This window comes from Coregonus clupeaformis, unplaced genomic scaffold (assembly GCF_020615455.1).
Source record: "Coregonus clupeaformis isolate EN_2021a unplaced genomic scaffold, ASM2061545v1 scaf0155, whole genome shotgun sequence".
In the NCBI taxonomy this organism is placed as follows: domain Eukaryota; kingdom Metazoa; phylum Chordata; class Actinopteri; order Salmoniformes; family Salmonidae; genus Coregonus; species Coregonus clupeaformis.
This window is the reverse complement of record NW_025533610.1, coordinates 54,320-72,423: the sequence shown is the minus strand read 5'-3', so window position 1 is coordinate 72,423 and position 18,104 is coordinate 54,320. Positions and strand designations below refer to the sequence as shown.

Below are 18,104 nucleotides of genomic sequence, written 5' to 3'. Positions count from 1 at the left end.
GAGGCCTAAGCGTGAAGGGGTGGTGGGGTTGGAAAGTAATAAAGGGAAATATATATATTTTTTAAAGGATATGTGTATGTATATGTATGTATATGTATTTATATGTATGTATGTGTATAGGTATATATATGTATGTATATGTATTTATATGTATGTATGTGTATAGGTATATGTATGTGTGTATATGTATGTACAGTGGGGAGAACAAGTATTTGATACACTACCGATTTTGCAGGTTTTCCTACTGACAAAGCATGTAGAGGTCTGTCATTTTTATCATAGGTACACTTCAACTGTGAGAGACGGAATCTAAAACAAAAATCCAGAAAATCACATTGTATGATTTTTAAGTAATTCGTTTGCATTTTATTGCATGACATAAGTATTTGATACATCAGAAAAGCAGAACTTAATATTTGGTACAGAAACCTTTGTTTGCAATTACAGAGATCATACGTTGCCTGTAGGTCTTGACCAGGTTTGCACACACTGCAGCAGGGATTTTGGCCCACTCCTCCATACAGACCTTCTCCAGATCCTTCAGGTTTCGGGGCTGTCGCTGGGCAATACGGACTTTCAGCTCCCTCCAAAGATTTTCTATTGGGTTCAGGTCTGGAGACTGGCTAGGCACTCCAGGACCTTGAGATGCTTCTTACGGAGCCACTCCTTAGTTTCCCTGGCTGTGTGTTTCGGGTCGTTGTCATGCTGGAAGACCCAGCCACGACCCATCTTCAATGCTCTTACTGAGGGAAGGAGGTTGTTGGCCAAGATCTCGCGATACATGGCCCCATCCATCCTCCCCTCAATACGGTGCAGTCTTCCTGTCCCCTTTGCAGAAAAGCATCCACAAAGAATGATGTTTCTACCTCCATGCTTCACGGTTGGGATGGTGTTCTTGGGGTTGTACTCATCCTTCTTCTTCCTCCAAACACGGCGAGTGGAGTTTAGACCAAAAAGCTCTATTTTTGTCTCATCAGACCACATGACCTTCTCCCATTCCTCCTCTGGATCATCCAGATGGTCATTGGCAAACTTCAGACGGGCCTGGACATGCGCTGGCTTGAGCAGGGGGACCTTGCGTGCGCTGCAGGATTTTAATCCATGACGGCGTAGTGTGTTACTAATGGTTTTCTTTGAGACTGTGGTCCCAGCTCTCTTCAGGTCATTGACCAGGTCCTGCCGTGTAGTTCTGGGCTGATCCCTCACCTTCCTCATGATCATTGATGCTCCACGAGGTGAGATCTTGCATGGAGCCCCAGACCGAGGGTGATTGACCGTCATCTTGAACTTCTTCCATTTTCTAATAATTGCGCCAACAGTTGTTGCCTTCTCACCAAGCTGCTTGCCTATTGTCCTGTAGCCCATCCCAGCCTTGTGCAGGTCTACAATTTTATCCCTGATGTCCTTACACAGCTCTCTGGTCTTGGCCATTGTGGAGAGGTTGGAGTCTGTTTGATTGAGTGTGTGGACAGGTGTCTTTTAACAGGTAACGAGTTCAAACAGGTGCAGTTAATACAGGTAATGAGTGGAGAACAGGAGGGCTTCTTAAAGAAAAACTAACAGGTCTGTGAGAGCCGGAATTCTTAATGGTTGGTAGGTGATCAAATACTTATGTCATGCAATAAAATGTAAATTAATTACTGAAAAATAATACAATGTTATTTTCTGCATTTTTGTTTTAGATTCCGTCTCTCACAGTTGAAGTGTACCTATGATAAAAATTACAGACCTCTACATGCTTTGTAAGTAGGAAAACCTGCAAAATCGGCAGCGTATCAAATACTTGTTCTCCCCACTGTGTATATATATATATATATATATATATATATATATATGCGAGAGAAAAAATAACATATGGGGGATTGGAAGTGATGTAGACAATTACATTGATGGAAGTTACAGTCTATCTGCAATATTAAAGCTGATCTACCCCCCCAAAAAACATTTAAAAAAAACATCTACTAACACTAACCCTAACCTTAACCCTTACCCTAACCCTTATTCTAAACCTAAACCTAACCGTAACCTTAGCAAGCAGCTGCTTATCAACAGCTAGTTTGCTGATAGTATGACCATCTGTAGAGCATCTACAGACTATCCAAATAAAGTGTGACCAATGTATCGTCTAAAAACCGATGCACAATGCCTTATGCTTTTGTCTTCATCTTGCTACAGTATAATCTAATAATTTGGTTACAAATATTAGCAGATTCGGTACAGCTCACATGTTGTTACCCCCCAAAAACAAAGACATTAGTGCATTGTTATTGTGTAACAGCAGCAGAGCTGGTTTTTGTATTCCAAGCAGAGGTTAAGGTCCATCACTTACCGATAGTAACCACTTAGTCGTACTTTATCCAGGAAACTCAATACTTCATAGTCAGCCTCGTCTCGTTTTCCTATCAAGTGCCCAAGTCTATGGTCAGTAAGAGATGCAAATGGTCATTTGCACTTTGTTTCACTGTATGACTGTAATATGGAAATATTTTTCTTAACATTTATCTTGGCTGCATATTTTTCATGGTGGTTAATCATCAACTGGGAGTTGGGTCACAGCGAAAGTCTCCGTCCTTTTAACACATGTGAAAATTGCCTGCCTGACCCTAACTGACTTACAAATGTTGGGTGTTTTTTAGACACCTTGACTGGCAGCAGCTATTGCTCTCCTCCTATGTTGGCTAAGGCTTGCCATTAATCATGTGGCAAGTAGATCATAGAATGTTGAAGTCATTATCCTACTGATATCTGAATACCAGTCTGGAAATCTTTTTAGTTAACATGGATGCATGCTCTGTCATTGGTGGATTAAGTTTTTTGATGAGCGACTTGACTGAGTTGTGGGAAATGGTATGCCACATGACATGCCAGGCGATTCCAAAGAGTCATACTGTAAACCACAATAGTTCCAGTGTATCCACTTGACCCATGTTAAGCAGGGCTTCCAACTGAACCTGTTATAGACATTGCCAGTGTGTGTACCTGTGTCTGTGTATATTTGTATAATGTGGACTGTATGCAATATTCAATTGTGGATCTCAAAGTATTCAAATATGAAAAATGTATGTTTCCAATATGCATAGGCCTATACACGTGCAATGTCTCACTGCTGCTCTCCCCCATGTCGTTGTACTGTACTGTAGGTGATGGCGTCGGGGCGTAAGGACAGACAGAAGGACAGGGACCGGGAGAGGGAGAGGGCCCTGCTAGACAGCTATGGAGAGAGGAGCTTCCCTGCCCCCTGCCCTGGGGACACACTTCCCTGGAACCTGGCCAAACACCAGAGGGTCAAACGCTCTAAGTCTGCCTCGGGCTCCGGGGATGTCCTGGACCCAGCTGAGAGGGCCGTCATCCGCATCGCAGGTAGGCAGTCTGCTGTCTGCAGCCCGACGACACTCCTCCTGCCACCTCTCACACATGCTACTTTGCTATGCTACTGTTCCCACCAGGCCTCATACTAGGAAATTGGGTCTGAACTAGCGTTGTCTGAATGGGGCTAATGACACGCTCTGTGTATGAGTGTGTTTATCATACCAGCCATTGAAGTAGTTGATTTCTGTAGAATTTTGTTGATTGTTTCCATTGGCAGTAGCCTACTGTGTGTGTGTGTGTGTGTGTGTGTGTGTGTGTGTGTGTACTGTGTGTGTGTGTGTGTGTGTACGAGTACTGTGTTGGGTAGGTGTCTTTGGACTAAGTTTCACCAGCTGAACAGGATGTGTGGGACTATAGCCAAGTATTAGGTGTGGTTGTCCTTACAGGGGTCAATCAATTGAGAGATATCTAATTCACATTATTTATTTAGATAGTGGGAGAACATAATGTTGATGTTGCCTTCTTATTAGCTGGTCCTCTCATAATACTGTAATTATTGGGTGGTTGTGCAGTGAGAAAACAGAACAGTTTCAGTGACATTCAATAATTATGAATTTTTCGTAAATCAGCTATTTACATATTTGTCACAAATGCATAATTCAACTGGTAATAGAGAACATCTTAAAAAAATAAAAATATAACTTGTTTCAAAAAATGCTAAAAAATTAATAACGGAAAAGTGGTGCGTGCATATGTATTCACCCCCTTTGCTATGAAGGCCCTAAATAAGGTCTGGTGCAAACAATTACCTTCAGAAGTCACATAATTAGTTAAATAAAGTCCACATGTGTGCAATCTAAGTGTCACATGATCTGTCACATGATCTCAGTATATATACACCTGTTCTGAAAGGCCCCAGAGTCTGCAACACCAATAAGCAAGGGGCGCCACCAAGAAAGCGGCACCATGAAGACCAAGGAGCTCTCCAAACAGGTCAGGAACAAAGTTGTGGAGAAGTACAGATCAGGGTTGGGTTATAACAAAATATCAGAAACTTTGAACATCCCACGGAGCACCATTAAATCCATTATTAAAAAACTGAAAGAATATGGCATCACAACAAATCTGCCAAGAGAGGGCTGCCCACCAAAACTCACAGACCAGGCAAGGAGGGCATTAATCAGAGAGGCAACAAAGAGACCAAAGATAACACTGAAGGAGCTGCAAAGCTCCACAGCGGAGTTTGGAGTATCTGTCCATAGGACCACTTTAAGCCGTACACTCCACAGAGCTGGAAGAGTGGGCAGAAAAAAGCCATTGCTTAAAGAAAAAAATAAGCAAACACGTTTGGTGTTCGCCAAAAGGCATGTGGGAGACTCTCCAAACATATGAAAGAAGGTACTCTGGTCAGATGAGACTAAAATTGAGCTTTTTGGCCATCAAGGAAAACGCTATGTCTGGCGCAAACCCAACACCTCTCATCACCCCGAGAACACCATCCCCACAGTGAAGCATGGTGGTGGCAGCATCATGCTGTGGGGATGTTTTTCATCGGCAGGGACTGGGAAACTGGTCAGAATTGAAGGAATGATGGATGGAGATTCTTGAGGGAAACATGTTTCAGTCTTCCAGAGATTTGAGACTTGGACGGAGGTTCACCTTCCAGCAGGACAATGACCCTAAGCATACTGCTAAAGCAACACTCGAGTGGTTTATGGGGAAACATTTAAATGTATTAGAATGGCCTAGTCAAAGCCCAGACCTCAATCCAATTGAGAATCTGTGGTATGACTTAAAGATTGCTGTACACCAGCAGAATCCATCCAACTTGAAGGAGCTGGAGCAGTTTTGCCATGAAGAATGGGCAAAAATCCCAGTGGCTAGATGTGCCAAGCTTATAGAGACATACCCCAAGAGACTTGCAGCTGTAATTACTGCAAAAGGTGGCTCTACAAAGTATTGACTTTGGGGGGGTGAATAGTTATGCACACTCAAGTTTTCAGTTTTTTGGCTTATTTCTTGTTTGTTTCACAATAAAAAATAAGTGGTAGGCATGTTGTGTAAATCAAATGATACAACCCCCTAAAAAAATCAATTTTAATTCCAGGTTGTAAGGCAACAAAATAGGAAAAATGCCAATGGGGGTGAATACTTTCGCAAGCCACTGTAGTCTTCATTAGAAGCTTGGAGGAAATTCATGTTCCTTCCCCTCATTCTGTAGCATAATTAGAAGAAGATCAATGTCATTGTCCACACACCATGTGAAAATGTGCCTTTGCTTCACTATAACATTTTTGACATCAAACACAAACAACATTAATACATCAGGATCATTATCGTCATCTAGCTAATTTCAATGAAACTATTCAGTGTTTTGCTGGTCTCCTCTCTGGTCAAAGTAAGGTTAGATCTACCCAGTGTTTTCTGATGAAGGCTTTGAGGCCTAAACGCATCCATTACGACTGCTGAGATTGAAAATAAGTCTAAGTAATAGCCTACTTTTTTTGCGAGTGCTGGCCATCTATTTCATTATATGTATCCTGTCCCATGTCTCCTGTGCTCTTCCTCTGTCATAAGACCTGGTGGGGCTGTGTCAGCACACATGGGGCAGCCTTTGTTCTATTCTCTGCTGACATGCTTCCCAGCGTAGGCTATAAACCCTGACAGTAAGGGGAATCATGCATATATCTCAGCTGCTAGCTCTCCAACAGCCAGGGGCATTAAGCTAGGTCTGGGGTGTGCACATTTCAAATGGCAAGTGGACTGCCTCTGCGGCTGCATCTGTGGGTGCATTGCACAGGTACATTATGTATGAAGCCTTTGCTGAGGTGCATCCCCATTTTCTATACTTCTCCCAAAGTGTGCACTTGCACATTCCCCATCATGGATTTAACGATGGAGGAAAGTGCTAATGCACTCTTCGGGAAAAGTGTGGAGAATTGGGACCCACATCAGTCATGTTTGTCAGTCACAGGTGTATGACATCAATTAGAGCCAGGTATGTGTGGCACAGGAGGCTGCTGAAGGGAGAACGGCTCACAATAATGTCCGGAACGGAGCAAATGGAATGGCATCAAACACACATTTACATAAGTATTCAGACCCTTTACTCATTACTTTGTTGAAGCACCTTTGGCAGCGATTACAGCCTCAAGTCTTCTTGGGTATGACGCTACAAGCTTGGCACACCTGTATTTGGGGAGGTTCTCCCATTCTTCTCTGCAGATCCTCTCAAGCTCTGTCAGGTTGGATGGGGAGCATTGCTGCACAGCTATTTTCAGGTCTCTCCAAGAGTCTCCAGCTTCAAAGATTTTTGCAGTTCGTTCCAGTCATTGGCAGCAGAGAACTGGAAGGAATGGCGGCCAAAGGAGGTGTTGGCTTTGGGGATGACCAGTGAGATATGCCTGCTGGAGCGCAGACTACGGGTGGGTGTTGCTATGGTGACCAGTGAGCTAAGATAAGACGGGGGGATTTGCCTAGCAGTGATTTATAGATGACCTGGAGCCAGTGGGTTTGGTGACGAATATGTAGTGAGGGCCAGCCAACAAAAGCGTACAGGTCACAATGGTGGGTAGTATATGGGGCTTTGGTGACAAAACGGATGGCACTGTGATAGACTACATCCAATTTGCTGAGTAGAGTGTTGGAGGCTATTTTGTAAATGACATCACCGAAGTCAAGGATTGGTAGAATAGTCAGTTTTACGAGGGCATGTTTGGCAGCATGAGTGAAGGAGGCTTTGTTGCGAAATAGGAAGCCGATTCTAGATTTAATTTAGGATTGGAGATGCTTCATGTGAGTCTGGAAGGAGAGTTTGCAGTCTAACCAGACACCTAGGTATTTGTAGTTGTCCACATACTCAAGGTCAGACCCGCCGAGAGTAATTCTAGTCGGGTGGGCGGGTGCAAGCAGCATTCGGTTGAAGAGCATGCATTTAGTTTTACTAGTGTTTAAGAGCAGTTGGAGGCTACGGAAGGAGTGTTGTATGGCGTTGAAGCTCGTTTGGAGGTTTATTAACACAGTGTCCAATGAAGGGCCAAAATGGCCACAAAATGGGGTCGTCCGCATAGAGGTGGATCCGAGCGTCACCAGCAGCAAGAGCGACATCATTGATATACACAGAGAATAGAGTCGGCCCGAGAATTGAACCCTGTGGCACCCCCATAGAGACGGCCAGAGGTCCAGGGGATGACTGCGGCAGCTTTCCAATCTCTGGGGATCTCAGACGTTACGAAAGAGAGGTTGAACAGGCTAGTAATAGGGGTTGCGACAATTCCGGCGGCTAATTTTAGATAGAAAGGGTTCTGATTGTCTAGCCCAGCTGATTTGTAGGGGTCCAGATTTTTCAGCTTTTTCAGAACATCAGCTGTCTGAATTTGTGTGAAGGAGAAGCGGGGGGGGCATGGGCAAGTTGCAGCGGAGGGTGCAGAGCTGGTGGCCGGGGTAGTGGTAGCCAGGTGGAAAGCATGGCCAGCTGTAGCAAAATGCTTGTTGAAATTCTCGATTATTGTAGATTTATCGGTGGTGACAGTCTAGCCTCAGTACAGTGGGCAGTTGGGAGGAGGTGCTCTTATTTTCCATAGACTTTACAGTGTCCCAAAACATTTTGGAGTTAGTGCTACAGGATGCACATTTCTGTTTGAAAAAGCTAGCCTTTACTTTCCTAACCGCTTGTGTATATTGGTTCCTTCCCTGAAAAGTTGCATATCGCGGGGACTGTTCGATGCTAATGCAGTACGCCACAGGGTGTTTTTGTGCTGGTCAAGGGCAGTCAAGTCTGAGGAGAACCAGGGGCTATATCAGTTCTGAATTTTTTGAATGGGGCATGCTTATTTAAGATTGAGAAGAAAGCACTTTTAAAGAACAACCAGGCATCCTCTACTGACGGAATGAGGTCAATATTCATCCAGGATACCCGGGCCAGGTCAATTAGAATGGCCTGCCCGCTAAATTGTTTTAGGGAGTGTTTGACAGTGATGAGTGGTGGTCGTTTGACCGCGGACCCATTACGGACACAGGCAATAAGGCAGTGATCGCTGAGATCCTGGTTGAAGACAGCGGAGGTGTATTTAGAGGGTAAATTTGTCAGGATGATATCTATGAGGGTGCCCATGTTTACAGATTTAGGGTTGTACCTGGTAGGTTCGTTGATAATTTGTGTGAGATTGAGGGCATCTAGTTTAGATTGTAGGTTGGCCGGGGTGTTAAGCATATCCCAGTTTAGGTCACCAAGCAGTACGAACTCTGAGGATAGATGGGGGGCAATCAGTTCACATATGGTGTCCAGGGCACAACTCGGGCTGAGGGGGGTCTGTAGCAAGCGCCAACAGTGAGAGACTTATTTCTGGAAATGTGGATTTTTAGAAGTAGAAGCTCAAACTGTTTGGTCACAGACCTAGATAGCCTGCAGAGCTCTATCGTACTATCTCTACAGTAGATTGCAACCCCACCCCCTTTGGCAGTTCTATCGAGATGGAAAATGTTGTAGTTGGGGATGGACATTTCTGAATTTTTGGTGGCCTTCCTAAGCCAGGATTCAGACACTGCTAGAACACCAGGGTTGGCGGAGTGTGCTAACGCAGTGAATAACTCTTTAACCAAGGCTTTTACGGTTACAGAAGTCAACAAATGATAACGCCTGGGTAAGAGTGATACTGGGGGATACAGGGCCTGGGTTAACCTCTACATCACCAGAGGAACAGAGGAGGCGTAGAATAAGGATACGGCTAAAGGCTTTAAGTACTGGTCTTCTAGTGCGTTGGGTACAGAGAAAAAAAGGGGCAGATTTCCGGGCGTTGTAGAATAGATTCAGGGCATAAGGCAATCACAGGTGTTATTCGAGAGAGCTAAGACAACAGCTGGTAATGGTGACAAAGTTTGGGCTGAGGCTAAACATAAACAGGATGCGGTACCATATAAAGGAACAGTCCAGCAGGCATCAGCTGTATAGCTGAGTTATCATAAGGTCCGGTGAACAGCAATTTGGAGAGTTCGGAGGTAGTTTGGGGGCTCCTACAGCACTGGCGAGCAAGAGGCCATGGCTTGCGTGTGCTAGTGGGCTGGGGCTAGCAGATGGATCTTCGTGGTCGACGTCAAAAAACAGGCTATTTACACGGACACACAACAAAGAACACGACCGCACTGCTACGCCATCTTTGCCTCGATCCTGACTAGTCTCCCAGTCCATGCCGCTGAAAAACATCCCCACAGCATGATGCTGCCACCATCGTGCTTCACCGTAGGGATGGTGCCAGGTTTCATCCAGATGTGACACTTAGCATTCAGGCCAAAGAGTTCAATCTTGGTTTCATCAGAGCAGAGAATCTTGTTTCTCATGGTCTGAGAGTCTTTAGGTGTCGTTTGGCAAACTCCAAGCGGGCTGTCATGTGCCTTTTACTGAGGAGTGGCTTCCATCTGGTCACTCTACATTTACATTTACGTCATTTAGCAGACGCTCTTATCCAGAGCGACTTACAGTTAGTGCATACATTTAAAAAAATTAATAAAAATTATACTGGCCCCCCGTGGGAAACGAACCCACAACCCTGGCGTTGCAAACGCCATGCTCTAACAACTGAGCTACCTCCCTGCCGGCCATTCCCTCCCCTACCCTAGACGACGCTGGGCCAATTGTGCGCCGCCCCATTGGTCTCCCGGTTGCGGCCGGCTACGACAGAGCCTGGATTCGAACCAGGATCTCTAGTGGCACAGCTAGCACTGCGCCACTCGGGACTCTACAATAAAGGCCTGATTGGTGGAGTGCTGCAGAGATGGTTGTCCTTCTGGAAGGTTCTCCCATCTCCACCGAGGAACTCTGGAGCTCTGTCAGAGTGACCATTGGGTTCTTGGTCACCTCCCTTACCAAGGCCCTTCTCCCCCGATTGCTCAGTTTGGCCGGGCGGCGAGCTCTAGGAAGAGTCTTGGTGGTTCCAAACTTATTCCATTTATGAATGATGGAGGCCACTGTGTTCTTGGGGACCTTCAATGCTACAGATATTTTTTGGTACCCTTCCCCAGATCTGTGCCTTGACACAATCCTGTCTTGGAGCTCTACGGACAATTCCTTCAATCTCATGGCTTGGTTTTTGCTCCGACATGCACTGTCAACTGTGGGACCTTATATAGACAGGTGTGTGCCTTTTCCAAATCACTCTCCTGAGTGGCGCAGTGGTCTAAGGCACTGCATCGCAGTGCTAACTGTGCCACTAGAGATCCTGGTTCGAATCCAGGCTCTGTCGCAGCCGGCCGCGACCGGGAGACTCATGGGCGGCGCACAATTGGCCCAGCGTCGTCCAGGGTAGGGGAGGGAATGGCCGGCAGGGATGTAGCTCAGTTGATAGAGCATGGCGTTTGCAACGCCAGGGGTGTGGGTTCGTTTCCCACGGGGGGCCAGTAAAAAAAATTATATATATATATATATATGTATTCACTAACTGTAAGTCGCTCTGGATAAGAGCGTCTGCTAAATGACTAAAAATGTAAAATGTAAATGTAAAAAAATTTGTAGAAACATCTCAAGGATGATCAATGGAAACAGGATGCATCTGAGCTCAATTTTGAGTCTCATAGCAAAGGCTCTGAATACTTGTAATAATGTAAATTATTATTTTTTTAGCAAAAAATCTAAAAACCTGTTTTCGCTTTGTCATTATGGGGTATTTTGTGTAGATTACTGAGGATTTTTTAAAGTAAATTTTTGAATAAGGCTGTAATGTAACAAAATGTGGAAAAAGTCAAGGGGTCTGAATACTTTCTGAAGGCACTGTAGTTAGTTCTCTCTTAAACACATGTATCCACTAACCTCTCCCTCGCGTGGTGAGTCTTAGACAGACAGGTTTTAAAATATACCACTATGTATCTAATTACTTCATAGAGGCTGATTTGAATCACTTATGGGAGCTCTCTGGCTCAGAGGAAGGAGCTGGAGAGTTGTTGGGCTCATCTATCATATATTGGGTTATAAATGAAATGCCATGAAGCTGTATCACATAGCAGTGACGTGGGGTATTGGCTATTTAATAATAATAATAATAATATAATATGCCATTTAGCAGACGCTTTTATCCAAAGCGACTTACAGTCATGCGTGCATACATTTTTTTTGTGTATTTATCATATAACACTTTACTTTGGCACACTTGGAACAGTTGGGAATGGCTCAATCTGTCTCATTTACACTCTAGTTCAACTCAATTCTTCCAGAGGGAGTTCTTCTCAGCTCTTCTACCAGTGTTCTTGAAAATAGTCAAAGTGAGGTCAAACTAGGGAACAGGGAGGTGAAAGGTCATGTAAGCGCCAGGGCAGAGGAATGTGTGGCATCCTTAATGTGTCCTCTGGGACCTGAACTCCAGAGCGGTGTCCACACTTCTCAGTCACACACACCAAAGGTCAAGGGAGAGGAAGAGACTCAGGACAGCCACCCAGTGGTTGAGTGAAGTTACACCATTCACAATGTACAGCCTTGGCAGAACTAGTGTATACCCCTACCAGAGAATTCACTGTGGATTACAATACAGTACACATTTTGAACGCCATCCAACACCACTAGATATACTAGCCTTGATTTTGGAGGGCTGATGAAAATCATTCAATTAATAAATAAATATGTTGACACTTTTGACACATATTCATGACACATAAAAAAATGCAAAAATGTATTACAACATCATGCTAGTTGGACACTTTGATGGCCCTGTTGTGTTCAGAGCTGTAATGTGTGTGAATGGTTTCTGTTTCTGACAGGGCCCTCCTGAGGTAAGGCTTTACTTAACCGGCTAACATCCCTACTGAGTGCCTGTCTATTATTCATAACAGAGCTGCTATGATCTAAAGTCACGGCGCCGTGCATGCACGCACGCACTCAAGCAAGCATGTGTGCACGCGCACTCGCACACACACACACACACACACAGAGCAGATTTTAGTGTGGAAAAGAGCCATTTGATGAATAGGCCCATGTGATTCTGCACTGGCTGTATATTGATGACTGTATGAGTCATAAGTCCTCTCTGTTCCTCTCAGAGTATGTTCACTGTGCTGTAAACAGAGTGAAAGAGAGTCTCTTCAATCAGTGTAATAAATAATTCACCATTCACACGCAGTGGTACTGTCTCAGTCACTGAGGGACTTAGGGTTGAACCCATGCCTGAGGGCTGCCATCAGTAGAATCACTAAAAATAACAGGCGGTCTGTCATTACACACTGTGGTACAGCATGTGACTTATTTGTCTCTCACAGATCTCCAAACACCTCAGGTATTTGCTTGACAGGGGCCCGTAGTGTGTCAGTGGACCCTTTTCTCCATCCCTCGAAAAGCATCCAGACTGCAGTAGCCGTATTGACCAACAGGTGTCAGTCCGCATGGGAACGTTTCCGACCCAGTCCTGGAGTAGCCATGGAAACCCATTTGAGCCTCTGGAAAATGTGCCTCATTCTCTAGCATTTTAAATAGCATGCATTACATAGAATATCCCTTGTCGCTGATCTTATTGGCACAATGGCTGTCCTTTCATTTCACAGAGGATTAGTTTCATACTTATTGAAAAGTCAGTCAGAGGGGTTCAATTTCCTTTTTATGTGTGGAAATGACTTTTTGGACACAGCATAAAACGGCTCACTGACAAAGCTCCATTGCATGCTCACGCAACTGAATTACTAAAAACATGTTACTAGTATGAAGGTGGGGTATTACAGTGGTGCATGATGGTGACTAGATAGAGGCAAGGTAAGGTAGAGCATGGGATGACTAGATAGGCATGTCCCTGATGTCACCAAGATAGAATATCAGACTGAACGACTTGTCAGTAACCAGAGGGTGGCACCAGCCTGTTTCCCTGGCATTCTCCTGTACTGTCACTGTCAACATCATTACACAGTCCTTACACAATCATTAGACATGTAGCACACTGTTCAGAAAAACTCCATACAAGCTGGAGGCTACCTAATGCATAGAGATTCTACATGTAATTATATATGAACCTAAGCCATGTTTTGAGACTTCTGTCCTGGCTGTAACTGATTAGCATAAAGAGGTGTTGTCAGAGGTAGGAGTGAGAGAGGGAGTGATCGATAAACTGAGAGATGGGCTTTAGAAGGCCTCTGACTCTCAGACACTCTGTAGCCCTCCTTACCACACACACACACACACACACACACACACACACACACACACACACACACACACACACACACACACACACTCAGGGCACTAAGGGACAGCTGACAGGAAGGTCACTTTGAGATAGGAGGAGCACATACAGACCAGTGACACATTTATGTGGGTGCGTAGTAGCCTGACATTTTCTTAGTGTCAGCCATCTTGGTCATCACATACATGTTTGGTCTGTGACACAGATTAGATTTGTTACAAATAAATCTAACTTGAAACAAGCAGAGTGCCCAGCCCAGTCCAAACGCAAGGCCAAAAAAGTTGATATTGTTTCAGTAGAACATTGGAATGATAGTACTGATGTACAGTACGACCTTCAATTCCTGATTAATTTCTCACTTGCCACATTAATTTCCTCCCCATTGCAAAGGACTATAAATCATAGCGTGCATAAATAAAGACCCACACACGTATTCGTAGTTATGGCTTTAGAATTACTGCTCAGGAGTCTGTTATCTCCCCTGAGATAAGCTTTCTCTGGCACGCCTTTACTGCCAAGATGAGCTCCTTTTTGCATGTGTGTTTGGGTTTGTGCTTAACTGTGTGTGCGTGTGTATGTGCACGCGCATCTGTGTGTACGTGTGTGTGTGCGTGCATACTGTATCTTTGTGTTTGTGTGCCTGTACTTGCAATCTGCAGCTTTCCTGTATCCGTTCTGCTTACAGTAAATGCGCTCATTGCCACCATCCTCCAGCAGAGTATTCATTAATCCCTTAGACATACATTTATAAAAGCTGCTGTGATTTGTGTGGGCTGTCTGATTAATGACACTTCACTCTCAGGATTTACAACACTGAGAGAAACATGAATGAACACTGATGGATGCTTAAAGCACACTGGCTGTTTGAGCCATACATAAAAATAAAAAATAAAGGTTCATAAAGGGTTCTACGGCTGTTCCTGTAGGAGAACTGTCCTTGTTGGAGAACACTTTTTGGGTTCCATGTAGAACCCTTTCACCCAATCAAGAAACCTCAAATAAAAGGTTCTACTTGGAACCAAAAAGAGTTCTACCTGGAACCAAAAAGGGCTCTCCCTACAGGGACAGCCCAAGAACCCGTTATGGTTCTAGGACGCACCTTTTTTTTCAAGGATAGGCCTACTTGAATATCAAACAACAGGGCAGATCTCTGTGCTTCCTGCAGAAGAAAGGAGAGTGCAGAGACCTAGAGGTGTGAGGTTGCTGAGGTGGCACGTTTCAAGCCTGTGTGCCTTCATCAATGGCATTACACACATGGGAAAGCTATGAAGGACTCACAAGCCACCTGGGTCAAAGCAAAGGGCACAGGTCACAGGTCAAGTTGGGCATGTTTCATTCCGTGTTTGTGCCAGCTGTGTTTACATGTTAACGTGTTCATGCAGTGTCATATTACTCACCTCATAGGCCTAAGCGGACATATTGAATTTCACACCCATGTTAGTTGTGTTCATGTGTTTGTGCAGGGTCATACATCCCCAGGTGCTGTCAGCATGCAGCGGGTAGCTACTGGTAACTTTTAGCAACTGTGGTTAGTTGTTTCCAATGTTATTTCACGCTTAAGAGTACCTGTGATTGAGCCAGCTAGCTGCCACCATTCAGCTGTTTTTCTAACCTCATTATCCGAGGCATTAACGTTAGGTGGTTGGTAGCTGCTGTACTTAATTACAGCTACTGATTGCAGTCTGCCAGTTTGGCTTTATACATAGCTTGGGCTTTGTCGAGTAAGGCTTAAACTATGTATTTAGATTGTAGTTAGGTATTATAGGTAGGCATCGTGGGCTGTATATTATTAAGTAGTACAGGTAGGCATCGTGGGCTGTTGTGGGTAGTTGTTGTGTAGTTATTGTAGGTTACTTTTGTAGTCGGCGGTGCCGGGTGTAGCACGAAGCTAGCTAGCTAACTCACCTCCTGGATTAGCTGGCGAGTAGCTATTAGCAACGGTAGCAACTAAAAACAATATCCTTTTAGCCAGCTACATTCGTTCGCAGCAACGCCGTTTTTTTTCAAACAAAGTCAACACAGCAGCCATTGCTAGCTAGCCAACACTACCAGCTGGCTGTACTGTAGTAGCTAAATACAATATCTTTGTGCTAGCTAGCCAACGTTTAATCATTGCTGCGTTATGAAAGAACTAGACACGGACACGAATTATCTGTTTAGTGTGTTCACACACTATTGGTAGTTTGTTGTAACCAAGTATTGGTGCTAAACTGTGTGTTATTGGATGCTAGCATGCTAGTTAGCTATGGCGTCATAGTTAGCTAGCTGAATAAAGTAAGTTGAGTCTATTCATTGAAACATTGAACCGCTGTAGTTTACAACAATTCTAATTTCTAAAGTGGAAGTTGGGAGAGTTTTATTCGGGTGGTTCAGTGAAACAATTATAGTTTCTGAGGTGGAAGTTGGGAGAGTTATATTTTTTTTTGGTGAGGGAGGCCTGCTCTCTCCTTTCCCAGATGTTTAGTTCATTTCATTCCGATCTCCTCTGCATTATTGTAGCCATCTGCTGCAGCCTGTCAACTATGCCTCTGCCTATCCCTGTTCTCTCCTCTCCGCACAGGCTACACAAACGCCTCACACCGCGTGGCTGCTGCCTCTCTAACCTGGTGGTCCCTGCACGCACCACACACCTGGAGTTCCAGGTCTCAGGCAGCCTCTGGAACTGCCGTTCTGCCGCCAACAAGGCTGACTTCATCCCAGCCTATGCTACCCTCCAGTCCCTCGACTTCCTGGCGCTGACGGAAACATGGATTACCACTGAAAACACTGCTACTCCTACTGCTCTCTCCTCGTCTGACCATGTGTTCTCGCATACCCCGAGAGCATCTGGTCAGAGGGGTGGTGGCACAGGAATCCTCATCTCTCCCAAGTGGTCATTCTCAATTTTTACCCTAACCCATCTGTCTATCTCCTCATTTGAATTCCACGCTGTCACAGTCACTAGCCCATTTAAGCTTAATATCCTTGTCATCTATCGCCCTCCAGGTTCCCTTGGAGAGTTCATCAATGAGCTTGACGCCTTGATAAGTTCCTTTCCTGAGGATGGCTCACCCTTCACAGTTTTGGGGGATTTAAACCTCCCTACGTCTACATTTGACTCATTTCTCTCTGCCTCCTTCTTTCCACTCCTCTCCTCTTTTGACCTCACCCTCTCACCGTCCCCCCTACTCACAAGGCAGGCAATACGCTTGACTTCATCTTTACTAGATGTTGCTCTTCTACTAATCTCACTGCAACTCCCCTCCATGTCTCCGACCACTACTTTGTATCCTTTTCTCTCTCGCTCTCCTCCAACACTACTCACTCTGCCCCTACACAGATGGTAACGCCGCCGCCGCAACCTTCGCTCTCTCTCTCCCACTACTCTCTCCTCTTCCATCCTATCATCTCTTCCCTCTGCTCAATCCTTCTCCCTCCAATCTCCTGACTCTGCCTCCTCAACCCTCCTCTCCTCCCTTTCTGTATCCTTTGACTCCCTGTGTCCCCTATCCTCCCGGCCGGCTCGGTCCTCCCCCTCCAGCTCCGTGGCTTGATGACTCATTGCGAGCTCACAGAACAGAGCTCCGGGCAGCGGAGCGGAAATGGAAGAAAACTAAACTCCCTGCCGACCTGGCATCTTTTCACTCCCTCCTCTCTACATTTTCTTCATCTGTTTCTGCTGCTAAGGCCACTTTCTACCACTCTAAATTCCAAGCATCTGCCTCTAACCCTAGGAAGCTCTTTGCCACATTCTCCTCACTGCTGAATCCTCCCCCCACCAACCCCCCTCCTCCCTCTCTGTGGATGACTTCGTCAACCACTTTGAAAAGAAGGTTGACGACATCCGATCCTCGTTTGTTAAGTCTAATGACACTGCTGGTCCTGCTCACACTGCCCTACCCTATGCTTTGACTTCTTTCTCCCCTCTCTCTCCAGATAAAATCTTGCGACTAGTGACTGCAGGCCGCCCAACAACCTGCCCGCTTGACCCCATCCCCTCCTCTCTTCTCCAGACCATCTCCGGTGACCTTCTCCCCTACCTCACCTCGCTGATCAACTCATCCTTGACTGCTGGCCATGTCCCTTCCGTCTTCAAGAGAGCGAGAGTTGCACCCCTTCTCAAAAAAACCAACACTCGATCCCACTGATGTCAACAACTACAGACCAGTATCCCTTCTTTCTTTTCTTTCCAAAACTATTGAGCGTGCCGTCTTTAGCCAACTCTCTTGCTATCTCTCTCAGAATGACCTTCTTGATCCAAACCAGTCAGGTTTCAGGACTGGTCATTCAACTGAGACTGCTCTTCTCTGTGTCACGGAGGCTCTCCGCACTGCTAAAGCTAACTCTCTCTCCTCTGCTCTTGTCCTTCTAGACCTGTCTGCTGCCTTTGATACTGTGAACCATCTGATCCTCCTCTCCACCCTCTCCGAGCTGGGCATCTCCGGCGCGGCTCACTCCTGGATTGCGTCCTACCTGACCGGTCGCTCCTACCAAGTGGCTGTCACAAGCCGGGCTAGAAACTCCGGTCTCAGATGTGGAGAGCTGGGGGTACTACCCCTTAGCCACAGAGGAGGTGTTGTAGGACCCAAATGAAACACCCAAGGCAATACTCCAGGCAAGTAGATTTAATGTTCCAAAACAGGAGGCAAAACAAAACAACTCCACGAG

The 18,104-nt window shown here is 45.3% G+C and overlaps 1 protein-coding gene across 1 annotated transcript; it reads left to right on the top strand.

Annotated features, from left to right (window-relative positions):
* Positions 1-2,347: 2,347 nt before the first annotated feature.
* LOC121560380 (microtubule-actin cross-linking factor 1-like) lies at positions 2,348-3,458 on the top strand. Its single transcript, XM_041873376.1, has 2 exons — positions 2,348-2,421; positions 3,141-3,458. The coding sequence occupies exons 1-2, from the start codon at positions 2,419-2,421 to the stop codon at positions 3,456-3,458; spliced, it is 321 nt and encodes a 106-aa protein (XP_041729310.1). The 5' UTR covers positions 2,348-2,418.
* The last annotated feature ends 14,646 nt before the right edge of the window (positions 3,459-18,104 follow it).